This window comes from Arachis duranensis, chromosome 10, assembly GCF_000817695.3.
Source record: "Arachis duranensis cultivar V14167 chromosome 10, aradu.V14167.gnm2.J7QH, whole genome shotgun sequence".
NCBI classification, from domain to species: Eukaryota; Viridiplantae; Streptophyta; class Magnoliopsida; order Fabales; family Fabaceae; genus Arachis; species Arachis duranensis.
In genome coordinates this window covers 3,242,688-3,255,245 of record NC_029781.3, presented here as the reverse complement: position 1 = coordinate 3,255,245, position 12,558 = coordinate 3,242,688, and the positions used below count along the sequence as shown (strand labels likewise).

Genomic DNA, 12,558 nt, shown 5'->3' with positions numbered 1-12,558 from the left:
AATTTCTGGAGTATTATTTCTGGAGTTCTTGTTTCTAGGTTCTTGATGATGATGATTTTTTGAGTTGAGTTCTTGTTTGTCTAAGTTTAAGTTCTGGATCTAAGTTCTGGGTTCTGAAGAGGATGACGATGATGACGTTGATTTTCTGAGTTTTGGTTGGTGTGATGCAGATGGTGATGGAGTGGCAGTGGGTGGGGGTGGTGGGTGGTAGTTCTGGTTCTGGTGGTGGTGGTGGTGGTGGCATGATTTTGGGAAAGAAGGGATAGGGGCATTTTGGTCCGAAGGACGATTTTAAAACAAACTGAAACCTAAGGTACCATTTTGGAGCGAAAAAAAGATGAGGGACGAAATAAATTTTTGGCCCCTACGTTCGGGACCAAAATCATACTTATCCCTTATTATTATTATCAATTTAAGTAAATTAATAAAACAGAAAGAGTACATAAAGAGCATGCAAGGATAATAAAATTGTGAAAGAATAAGGAAAGAAACGATGAAGAAATTTTATTGATTGTTGATTGATTGAAATTGTAAACTATAAAGATAAAACTAAATATATATAGAGTATTGACCTATGAAAGATATAAAGCAAATAAAGATAAGATAAAGATAAATAAAGATAAGATAATAATAAAGATTAAAATTATAATTGAATTTGTGTATTCTGTTGGGCTGAATTTGTAGGCCGTGAGACTTTTTTATTGTTGTCATGGACTAAGGTGAAAGAGTGGTTTAATACCCCCGCAAACTGGAGGATGAAAGATGTTAAGAACACCAAGCTTATTCAAATTAAGATGGAAGGGTTGAGAAGACAAAGGCTTGGTGAAGATGTCAGTTAGCTGCCCAGAGGAGGGAATAGGGAGAAGTTTCATCACTCCAGCTTGAACTTTTTGTCGAACCAAGTGATAATCAACCTCTAAATGTTTGATCCGTTCATGAAAAACTGGGTTAGCAGCAATATGAAGAGCACTATGATCATCACAATATAAAACTAGTGGGCGGATAAGAGAGATGCCTAAAAATTGTAACACATTTAGTATCCATTGAAGTTCATAAGTTGTGTTAGCAAGTGCACGATATTCTACTTCAGTGGATGAGCGAGCAATCGTGGTTTGTTTCTTGATCTTCCAAGAGACTAAAGAACTGCCTAAAAAGAAACAATAACCAGTTAAAGATCGCCGAGTGTCAGGACATCCGGCACAATCAGAGTCACTAAAGCCGAGAAGTTGAATTTCTGATTCTCTTAGAAAAAAAGTCCTTTGTTAGAGCTAGTTTTCAGATATTGTAACACGTGCTTGGCAGCTTGAAGATGAGATTCAGTAGGTGATGCCATAAATTGACTTAATTGTTGAGTGGCATACATGATGTCTGGTCGAGTAGTGGTGAGATAGATAAGACGCGTAACCAAACGGCGATATACAAAAGGGGTCAGATAGTAGGAGACTTTTGTTTTGATATAGTCTTGTGGTACTATCCATTGGAACAGAGGCAGGCTTAGCACCTAATAAACCAGAATCCTCCAAAAGATCAAGACCATATTTTCTCTGAGATAAACATTCCCTTTGCTGATTGAGCAACCTCAATACCCAAAAATTATTTTAATGGACCCAAGTCTTTAATTCGAAAGAGTTGGTGTAAAATAGACTTAATGGCAGCAAGTTCAGAAATGAAATTACCAGTGAGAATAATGTCGTCAACATAGACTAGAAGGATAGAAATTTGAGCACCAGTAAATTTAACAAATAAACTGTAACACCCTAATGCTCTTAAACTGAGTTAAGCTTTATTTGAATTATATTTAGTAGCTGATATTCAAAAACTTTGCAAAATTTTTCTTTTTAAAACAAATATAAAATAATTTATATGTGAAAAAATATTAAATAACTAGTTTTTATTAAAATAGTTACTAGTTGAAATATATAAGTAGATCTAGAAATTTTAATATGAAAAAACGGGCGTGCTAAACTATGAAGGCACAACAATGACAAGCTTTAATCATGCCAAACAATCATAACAAGAAACATCATAGTTACAATTGCAATCACTCAATAAAAATAAAACAAGACACATAGGAAATCCTAATTCTCTTAATTTGTATAACTATGGCTAAAACAATCGCATATTCTTCCTTCTTAAGGTAAACGCTTAATGTTTTGTATCTACATCCTTGATAGTTCGCTTCTAATAGTGCACTTGTCTTTTCACCTCAACTGAGCAGTGTATTGCTTTGTGCCGCATCCTTCCTAAAGATGGTACGGAGAGAGAGGGGTGAAAAATAAAAGTTTCTCAATAGTTTATCTATATGGTGTCATCGTATCCATCTCCAGCCACTCCGAGTTTTAAAATAAAAACAACGATAATGCAATGTTATTCAATTATTATTTTCAAAAGTCCTTGTTAGTCGGAGTGGTGTGACTTTTAGATGCTTCTCATTTACTTATGTTATGATATGTGTGATGCATACAAAATGCCTATAGCGTTAAAACATATAAATATAAACTCATAAAATTTGGTATGATGTCCTCATAGGCCATAGCAAGGCAAAACAAATAATAAATAAGAGAAGAATAGTAACATTGCCATAGATAAGTCAAACAAAATAGATCTGAATAAAATAAAGATCTTAAACAATGTCATACATCATACAAAAGAAATTTTGGATAAAGGAAGGATCTTTAAATGCAATCATAATCATAAATTAAAAAGGATAAAAAAAGAACAATCATGATCATACTTTTCATTGTACTTTTCATTACTTTTTTTTCTCGTAGCTTTTATGGAAGGTATTGAGCTCAAACCAGTATAAAAGGTGGGAGTCCCCTTCCCTTACCGAAGGTTCTTATCTCAAACGTTTTGGCGATCACCTTCCCTTACCGAAGGATCATCTCGATCGATCATCTTCCCTTACCAAAGGATCATATCGATATCTTGTCTTTGGGGGTCACCTTCCCTTAACGAAGGATCATTCCCTCAGTTTAATTTACAATCAAGGTTATTTAGACATACACAAGAAAAGAGTTATATCAACAAAGATAACTTATTATATAAAATTGATGGGAGTCCCCTTCCCTTACCGAAGGTTCCCAAAAGTTTGCCGATCACCTTCCCTTACCGAAGGATCATCTCGATTCGATCACATTCCCTTACCGAAGGATCTTCTCGATTATCTTGTCTTTGGGGGTCACTTTCCCTTACCGAAGGATCATTCTCTCAGTTTTTTAATGCACATAAGATTGTTATTATAATGCATAATGTATATGAAGGAAAGAGACATTATATCATGACATGTAATGCTAACATCTATATCCCAAAAACATTTAACATATGACATAAAAATTAGCATAAAACCCCTATCTCGAGTGAAGTTTCGATAGGTATTCTGATGCAAATAGATGCGGTTTGTTAGTGAAGAGAGACTTGTTCCATAGCTAGACTTTGTGTATACTAGAATGCTTTGTATAGAAAAATGGAATAGAATGAGAAAGGAAGGATCAAATAGCTCTCAGGTATCTGCAGATTATGTTAAGAGGCATTTAGCTAAAATCTTCAATCTGAATTGTCACTTTGTGAGCCCTATAACATTTTCTACGTTTGGAATTTGGAAATAACTATTAGAGACAAATTTCTAGAGAATTGAATTAGCTTTAAAACGAATTTTAAACGAAATCAATCGGATAAGCATAGCTTGAGATATTCCCAAAATACTGTTAGTATATCAGGCTGGCTAATAAGAGCGCGATTTTCTACTATGAACTTGTAACTGATTTATCTACCTAATTTAATTTGAATTTGATTTTATACCGAACTTAAGAAATAGAGCTATTATTCTTATCTTTTTATATAACTAAATATCATTTAAATCTAATAAATATAGAATTAATTATGACTATATTTTAAAAGGTTGTTTATTGTCGGTTAGAGATTTACTACCACTAGTGTTTTCATGTGTTTAAATTTTAAATTCAAATATTAAATCATTACCATTTTAATTAATTAATTAGTTATCAAAAAAATGACTTGATTCAAAAAGTTGGTGTAAAATAGACTTAATGGTAGCAAGTTCAGAAATGAAATTACCAATGAGAATAATGTCGTCAACATAGACTAGAAGGATAGAAATTTGAGCACCAATAAATTTAACAAATAAACTATAATCAGATAAGGTCTGCTGATATCCATGAGATAGCAAAAGATGAGAAAGTTTGTCATACCACATACGACTAGATTGTCGTAAACAGTGACTTTAGTAGCTTGCAACATTGATTTGGTCAAGGAGATGTAAATCCGGGTGGTAGAGTCATATAAACATCCTCAGAAAGATCCCCATGTAAGAAAGCATTATTGACATCCAACTGATGTACGGTCCAATGCCTCATAGAGGCCGATGCCAAAACTAATTTGATGGTGGCAGGCTTGACAACAGGGAAAAAAGTTTCCAAGAAATCAACACCTTTAGTCTGAGTGAATACTTTAGCCACAAGGCGTGCTTTATATCGATCAACTGAACCATCAGGCTTGCGTTTTATGCGATAGACCCATTTACAACCAACCGGCTTAACGCCTGCAGGGCAATCAATGAGACACCAAGTTTTGTTCAACTCAAGAGCATCCAGCTCATCTTTCATAGCACTTCGCCAATTAGAGTGTTGATTGGCATCCTTAAAAGACTTTGGCTCAACCTCAGAATGTAGAGATAAAAGAAACTTTTTATGTGAAGATGAAAGAGAAGAAAAAGATATGACTGAAGATAAAGAATACTTGCACTTTGAGGGAGATTGATTTGTAGAGATGAGAGATGAATTGCACAAGTAATCAGAGAGATATGCTGGAGGTCGGTGAGGCCGGTCGAAATGACGAGGATGGGGTTGCTCAGGTGGTGAATAGGGTGACGGGGGATAAGGAGGTGATGGTGGAGTAGTGTCTAGTGCGGAAGGGGAGATGGGTGTGTGTGTTGAAGGAGATTCAGTGGTCACGGCTCACGGGTTCAACTTGGTTAGGAAATGACAATGAAGAAGAATGAGAGGTTGTTGGAGAAAATAAAGAATTAGATGGAGTTGGGTCAATGGGTATAGGTGAGGGTTCAATTGGAAGACTAACTGAATCTTGTTTTTGAGAATATGTGTTTGGCAATGTTGGGATGAGTGTATGGAATTGGACATTTTTGGTGACTAAAGGCAAGATCGTTTCATAAAAATTCACATTTCTAGAAATCTCAATTCTTTTATTTTCTAAAACATAAACAATATATCCTTTAAAACCATGTTAAAGCCAATAAACACAACCTTTTTGGCTCTTGGACCAAATTTTGATCTGTTTGCGATTAGGGTAGAAACAAAACATAAGCATCCAAAAACTTTAATGTCATGATAATTTGGTGGATGATTGAATAAAATCTCAAATGGTGTTTTAAAATTAATTGCGGATGATAGAACTCTGTTAAGTAAATAAACAACATATTTAACATCATAAGACCAAAAAGATGATGGTAAATTAGATTGAAACATAAGAGCACGAGCTATATTCAAAATATGTTGATGCTTGCGTTCTACCCTTCCATTTTGTTGAGGAGTTTCAACACAACTACGTTGATGAATAATGTCCTTTGAAGCATAAAAATCATGTGAAACAAATTCTGGTCCATTATCAGAACGAATAGTTTTGACTTTAGAGTTTAATTGTGTTTCAACTAAAGTAATAAATTTTTTTACATGATTTTGCACTTCTCCTTTTGATTTTAATAAAATAACCCATGTAAACTGGCTAAAATAATCAACAATAGTAAAAAAATATTTATGATTATGAATAAAATTTTGTCGAAACAGACCCTAAATATCAAAATGTAATAAATCAAAACTTCTATTGGCTTTGTTAAAAATTTGAGAAAATGAAAGTTTTTTTTGTTTAGAAAGATGACAAATGTCACAAGCCTCGTCGTGATGCATAGAGGTAAAAGGAAAATGTTTATGTAAGTGATTAAGTCTTTGTCTAGAAAGGTGTCCTAAACGAAAATACCATATATTTGAAGGTGTAATGGGTGGAGATTGGATGAAATTTATGGAGTGTGTAGTAGATGAATTTTTACCAAAATTGAGTTCAAAGACATATAATCTCTCTCTCATTCTGCCCAAATCAATGGTCCCTAAATTGTTGCTCTGTAGAGTGCAAGAAGAAGATGAAAAAGTGAGTTCACTTATGAGTGCTGAAGTAATTTTTGAGACGGAGATAATATTAAAGTTGAAATGAGGTAAATAAAAAACATCATGAAGAACCAAGTATGGTGAAAATTGAATAATACCTTTAAAAGAAACAGTAGTTTAAGAACCATTTGGTAAATGAACAATAATGAGAGAAATTTGTATATAAGAAATAAGCCAAGACAAATTTGATGTAATGTGATCTGTGGCACCAGAATCAATGATCCAAGTATTCAAGAATGAATCTCGATTTAAAAAATTGTTAACAATAGAAAAAGTATTGAAAGAATGAAGATAATGAGTAATTGGATTTGACAAAAGCTCAAGTGGATTTGAAGGACGAGTTTCTTCATTGGAAGGAAGTGTCATGAAAGAAGAGTGCTGTGCTGACAAAAGATCTAAAAGAGGCTCCTCATAAAGTTGCTCGTGTGCCCTTTTTTCTTGACCTAAGACAGAATAAGGAGGTTGATTATTCATAGTGGGAGGTAGGGCTGGCAATGGGTAGGGTAGGGTAGGGTTTGGACCCTACCCTAATCCTGCCCGCGGGTTGAAAATTTCATTAAAACTCTACCCTACCCTACCCGCGAGTTGAGAATCTCTCAATCCTAACCCTACCCGCACCCTAAAATTCTAAACCCAACCCTACCCTACCCTACCCTACCCGCAGAAATATCAATTTTTTTCAAAGTAAATATAAAATTCAATTATTTCGAATTTTATACGTATTAATAACATAAAAAATAAAAAACTAATGCTCTAAATTACTAAATTAACTAACTAGTTTAGTGGTTGTTCACTTATTATAAGTCATTACATAAGAAAGGTTGTGGGTTCAACTCTCACTTTCTTCACTATATAAAGAGATTTTTATAAAATATGTGTTATATATGAGGTGCGGGTAGGGTAGGGTAGGGTACACCCTAAACCCGTACCCTACCCTACCCGCTGCGGGTAGGGTAGCCTACCCTACCCGAACGGGTTGGACCGGGTTAGGTACCCGCGGGTAGGGTATATCACCTAAAATACTCTACTGACTTGTTCGTCTGACCCCTCGCTCGCACTACCCTTTGAAGATAGGCGAGAACTCACACCCCCGTCAAAGGTAAAAGCAAATAAAGATAAGATAGAGATAAATAAAGATAAGATAATAATAAAGACTAAAATTATAATTGAATTTGTGTATTCTATTAGACTGAATTTATGAGCCGTGAGACTTCTTTATTGTTGTCATAGGTTAAGGTGAAAGAGTGATTTAATATAAATATTACATTTGTCAATTTTAATCTTTGCAAAAACTTAATAATATTTATATTTTATTTTGTTATTTTTTACATATATGAGTTTAATTTTAAAATAACTTTTTTTGTATAATTATCTAGCTAATTAATTAAATCCATGCACTTATATGTCTTTTTAAGTAGTGATTGTGAAAATTAATTATTTTTACTAATATAATAATACATGATTAGTTATTCATAAATCTTTTATACTAAAAAGAATAGAAGAGATTAATCAAATGAAATTGAATCATAAGCCTTAGAAAGTAAGTCACTTATTTTTTTTTATGAATGATTCAATTTTATTTTATAAAGTAAGGAAATAAAATGTTTCAACATGTTAAACATACTACAAAGCTATCGTAAAATTAGTAATTAAGTGGTAAATCTAGATAAATTTTATGTATTTTTTAACAATGACGCTTCTATAAAAATTATGGAAAGGTCGGCTGAAATTTTATAGATCGATAATTTTAGAAATCAAAACAAATATTTTGGATTTTTGTTAGTGGTTCAGAGATCCAAAAGAGCCATGTATACTTGGGTATATCAAGGACAAAGTGATTAAGAAGCTGCAACATTAAAAAATGCCACTTCTTCAATAATGAAAAGGAAGTTCTAGCTAAAGAATTAGCCTTGGATGTCTCTTTCGTTTTTAGATCAATCTTAAAAGTCTCGGCTCAAGATAGAGAATTACAAAAGAATTTCTCATGAATCTAATAATCCCCTTTAATAATGCCATAAAAAAATTTAGATTACATAGACTTAAATCCAACTAAGCACATTTAACATATTTTTCACTTTTTTAGTAACACCTACCCACCAACATTATAATTACCACAATTTTATGACTCACCAACCACATACATGCATATATTACATAAAGACACCTTATATTACTAAGTATCTATATCCTTTATTGTGAATATATGTATATATCATTTGATTCATGAACTCCCATAATTGAAACCATTTGTCCTCCTTGTGTACCACTTTCATATGTTGAAAATTGTGGATTTTATTCTTTGTTTTGTTTCTCAAAAATCGTAATTTCCAACTAATATCATTTTTTCTTTCAATCTATTTAACAATATTTTGGCAATTAACTATCATTGGCTATGGCACCAACTTTTTCCAACAAAAATTGAATTGCATCTTCCAATTTTTGGAGTATAATCTCTCTAGTCATGTTTGCTCTTGTAACATTACCCCTAGAGTGCTTTATCTCTCCCCAGTTACTAGTTAAATAACCTTCAACTACAAAAACAATTTAAATTCTGTTGTCCTAGTTGTTTTGAGTTTTACATGACTTTAATAGATGAAATTCATAGACTTGTTCTATAGTTTTTGTCGAGTCAAAAGAGAATGAAAAAAATAACGCAATAGGTTAATTGAGAGATAATCAGCAGACCAAAAGTTTAAGATGGATTAAACTTTGATTTAAAAGTGTTTAATTTTACCCTCTTTAAAAAAAACTACAGATTGTAAACTAAGTAGCCCTCACTTTCTTTGAAGTATGCCAAAGTAAGTATTTTAGGTATTTTACATTCCTAGAGGTTGACATTGGAATAAATTCCTCAAGAGATTGGAGGAGTTTGCTAGAAGGTAAGAAAACAATCATGTCAAGTCAACACATACAAGACTCTTGGCTCAAACAATTTAACCCCATAAAAAATTATTGTCGCAGAGTACAAATCAACAACTTATCTAGATTTCAACTTTAATTGTAGATAGTGAAAACACCAAATAATTCAACTTTTTAATCACAAGTTAGCACAAATTATTCTTCATATTCCAGACTCTATCTGGGATGAAAAAGACATTCTTACCAGGTTAGAACTTGCAGTACTCAATCTTTTCGGTAATTGGCTTATCAGCTATTGTATCTCCCATTAGAGTGATTACCAAAGCATTGTAAACAAATGCCTTTGTACTCATGGGATAATCTCTGCAAAGAAAGGGATGATAGTGACAGTGGTGTTGATGATGATGATCATGATAAGTTTCATGAGGATAAAATATATTCAAACTATGAAGTAGAAAATATTAGGGATTTTGTACCAGTTTTGTTTCAACCCTCTACTTCCATTAAAGAGGAAGATGTTTCATTCTGTCCACCTATAACAAGTGGGTGGGAGGTTTTGTGGTGCTTCACCCGACAGAGGAATATATTGAGAATGTTGTCAATAAACCTGCTTTACATAAATCAGATACTGACATAGATACGAGAGATTCATCTTGCATGTCCTGGAAATAGAATCCACTTCCACTAAGCAAAGCATCAACAGGAACCAATACCTAGCCATCCAAGATGCTTGTCATAAAACAAGTATGCTTGCATATAATCTTGTAGGTCATTTATTGAAGGAGTTTGCCATAATTGAAGGCCTAGATATAAAAGTAAACTAGAGATTATACCTCAGAAGTGATAATCCAATTGAAGATGTCCAAAGTATTAAAACTGTCTACTTTTTTTTTTCTTTTCTTTTTTATTTCATTTTCATTTTTTAAAAGAAAAAGAAAAATAAGTAAGACTTTTTCATTTTACCTGTTATGATAACGAAAATAACTTTTCTATTGTTTCTACTAATTTGGCGATAGCATGTTGTTTTACTTTTACCATATTACTCTATTTTATAATATGTAATTTTCAATTTTTCATCCATTACTATCTAACACATTTGATCAGTGTTTGCATCCTACTATGAGAATTGTGTTATTGTGTAGTCAATATTGATTTTCTCTTTGCTGTTTTATACAGAAAGGGAACATTTCTCATCTGAAAATACAGAAAGTTCAGCTGTCATTGTAGTTAAAGAGCTGGTTCCAGTCCTTTCAGATAGGTATTTTTTTCGTCCCTCGTCTATAATTTGTATTGATGGCATTATTTAAGTGTTGTAAACAATGTGATTTTATTCACCTAGACGATCCTCTTATTGGAAACAGCTAACAAGCCGAATTTGTGTATTTCTTGTTAACTAATGTTATGTGAACTGCAGTGCCATTGAAAAACTGAAGATATTGATGAGCTGATGCTGTTTGACAGACTAAAAGCTTTTAGTCAACAAAAGCATTCTGAAATGGTTTCTCATTTGGATCAAGCTTTACTCAATAACTCAACTGTTGAGTTTGTTTAGCATGAGATTTACCACTTTGCCTAGTGTTTTCTACATATGGCCCGGCAATTAACTACAAGCAGCATATTTTTCCTCCATAACAACTAATCAGTAAATTTTCTGTTTTGGATGGGCTTGGAATGCCACTGAGGAAGAGAAGTAATGTGCGAACACCTTCCCCTTTGAGTAGTCTTTCTTTTGTTCATGCACCATTTAACTTATTTACTGTATTTAGATTGTCCGTGCTGAGTTTGATGGTGTGGAGGGCAGGAAAGAGCGTGAAGCCCCTGATGAGGAGATTGGCGGAGGTGTAGAGAATTGTTTGAACAGCACATCAGAGGGAAACATTTCACCAAATGTAGTTAATGAGATTTATGCTAGTTTGGACGGGAGTGGTAAGCAGCATGTTGGCATATGTTTGATGAGAGGTGATGCAGTGTAGAATTCAGATTTAGAGGATGAGAATACAGTGGTAGAGGAAATTGGATTGGAGGATGAATGGGCTGTAAGAAACTTGAAAGATTCGGGGGACTTAGAACAGGATATGACGGTGAAACTAATCAAGATGAGCACAGAGGAAGCTAGGATAAAGATATGGCTGAAAATATGGCTGCTTGGAATATGGTGGTCGAATCAGAAGTTGTTTTATATGACGATGATGAAGACATTATGACTATTCTTCAAACTCAGAATGAAGTATTGGCACAAAAAAGAAGGCAAGTAAAATAGAAAGAAAAAGCAAGAAAGAGCCGCCCAAAAACGGGAATAAGGTGTGTAATAAAGTTTTTAAATGATTTTAGTTAATAAAGTTTTTAAATGATTTTAGTTCGTAGAATATGAGGGGTTTAGGGGGTGTTTGAAAGTGAAAAATAATAAAAATTTAAGCGTAAAAATAATGTGAATATGTATGATGCGTATACAAGGAATGAGAAGCTTGCTGTGTGGGAAGAATTGAGTTTTTTTTTTTTTTATCGGAAATATGTCAAGCTCCTCTTTGCTACATGGGTGTCTTCTATGAGATTGTTCAGTTGAAAGAAAGGAAATGCGCTAATGTGTTAAGAGCAATATGAAATTGGTGGATATAGAGTTGAATGACAAGTAAGTTTACGTAGTTTAAGAGTCTATTGTGCAGCTGAATTGATAGAATATTGGTGAGTTTGGTTTTATTGTTATCATTTGGAGCATTTGGGTGAAAAGGAATGACAAAATCTTCAGGAATCAAGAAATAGGTATTGCAGGAGTAGTCAACAGGGCGATTATGAGTTACAAAAAGTGGAGTGATATTTGATCTTTTGGATTGTTGCTGGTTTTGGTAGAAAATGATTAGGAATTAATTTATTTTATTTATTTAGTACTTTTTTGTTGATGCTCCACCTTATTGTGTTGAGCATTTTGTTTCAAAAAAAAATACGGTATAAAATATATAAATTAATTTAAAATTTAATATTATATAATTTAAAATTTACACATAATTTTTTTAAGTAAAATTATGAAAATACTCAATTCAAATTTATTTATTTGATTTTATATTATTTTATTTTTATTCTTTTAAGTAGTTATTTTTATTTATTTATTTTTTTAGATTATATTTAAGTATTATAGCACAAATATAAAACTGTTAGATAAAATACAACATTAAATATAATATTACAATAGTTGAAATTAACATTCAATTTATTTTATTTTATTTTTCATGATTCACAATAAGATTATGTATTTTTAATAATATTAGAATTAAATGATATCAAAAAATGTAAATGGTTGAAACAAAAAAGAAGTGATATATGGATGATATAATTAATGAATACAATTAGATTAAAAAAAATAAAAAAATTATAAAGGACATGATATATAGCTAAAATTAATATTTATTTTTTTTAATTTTATTTTTCATGACTTACAATAATACCATGTATTTCAACATATCATAATTAAATAATATTAAAAAAATATAATTAAATTGTTGAAAGA

The 12,558-nt window shown here is 32.3% G+C and overlaps 1 protein-coding gene across 1 annotated transcript; it reads right to left on the bottom strand.

The window, feature by feature from the left end:
- Positions 1 to 4,268: 4,268 nt before the first annotated feature.
- Positions 4,269 to 4,625, bottom strand: LOC107468480 (uncharacterized mitochondrial protein AtMg00820-like). The gene has a single exon (XM_016087785.1). The coding sequence runs from the start codon at positions 4,623 to 4,625 to the stop codon at positions 4,269 to 4,271; it is 357 nt and encodes a 118-aa protein (XP_015943271.1).
- Positions 4,626 to 12,558: the final 7,933 nt, after the last annotated feature.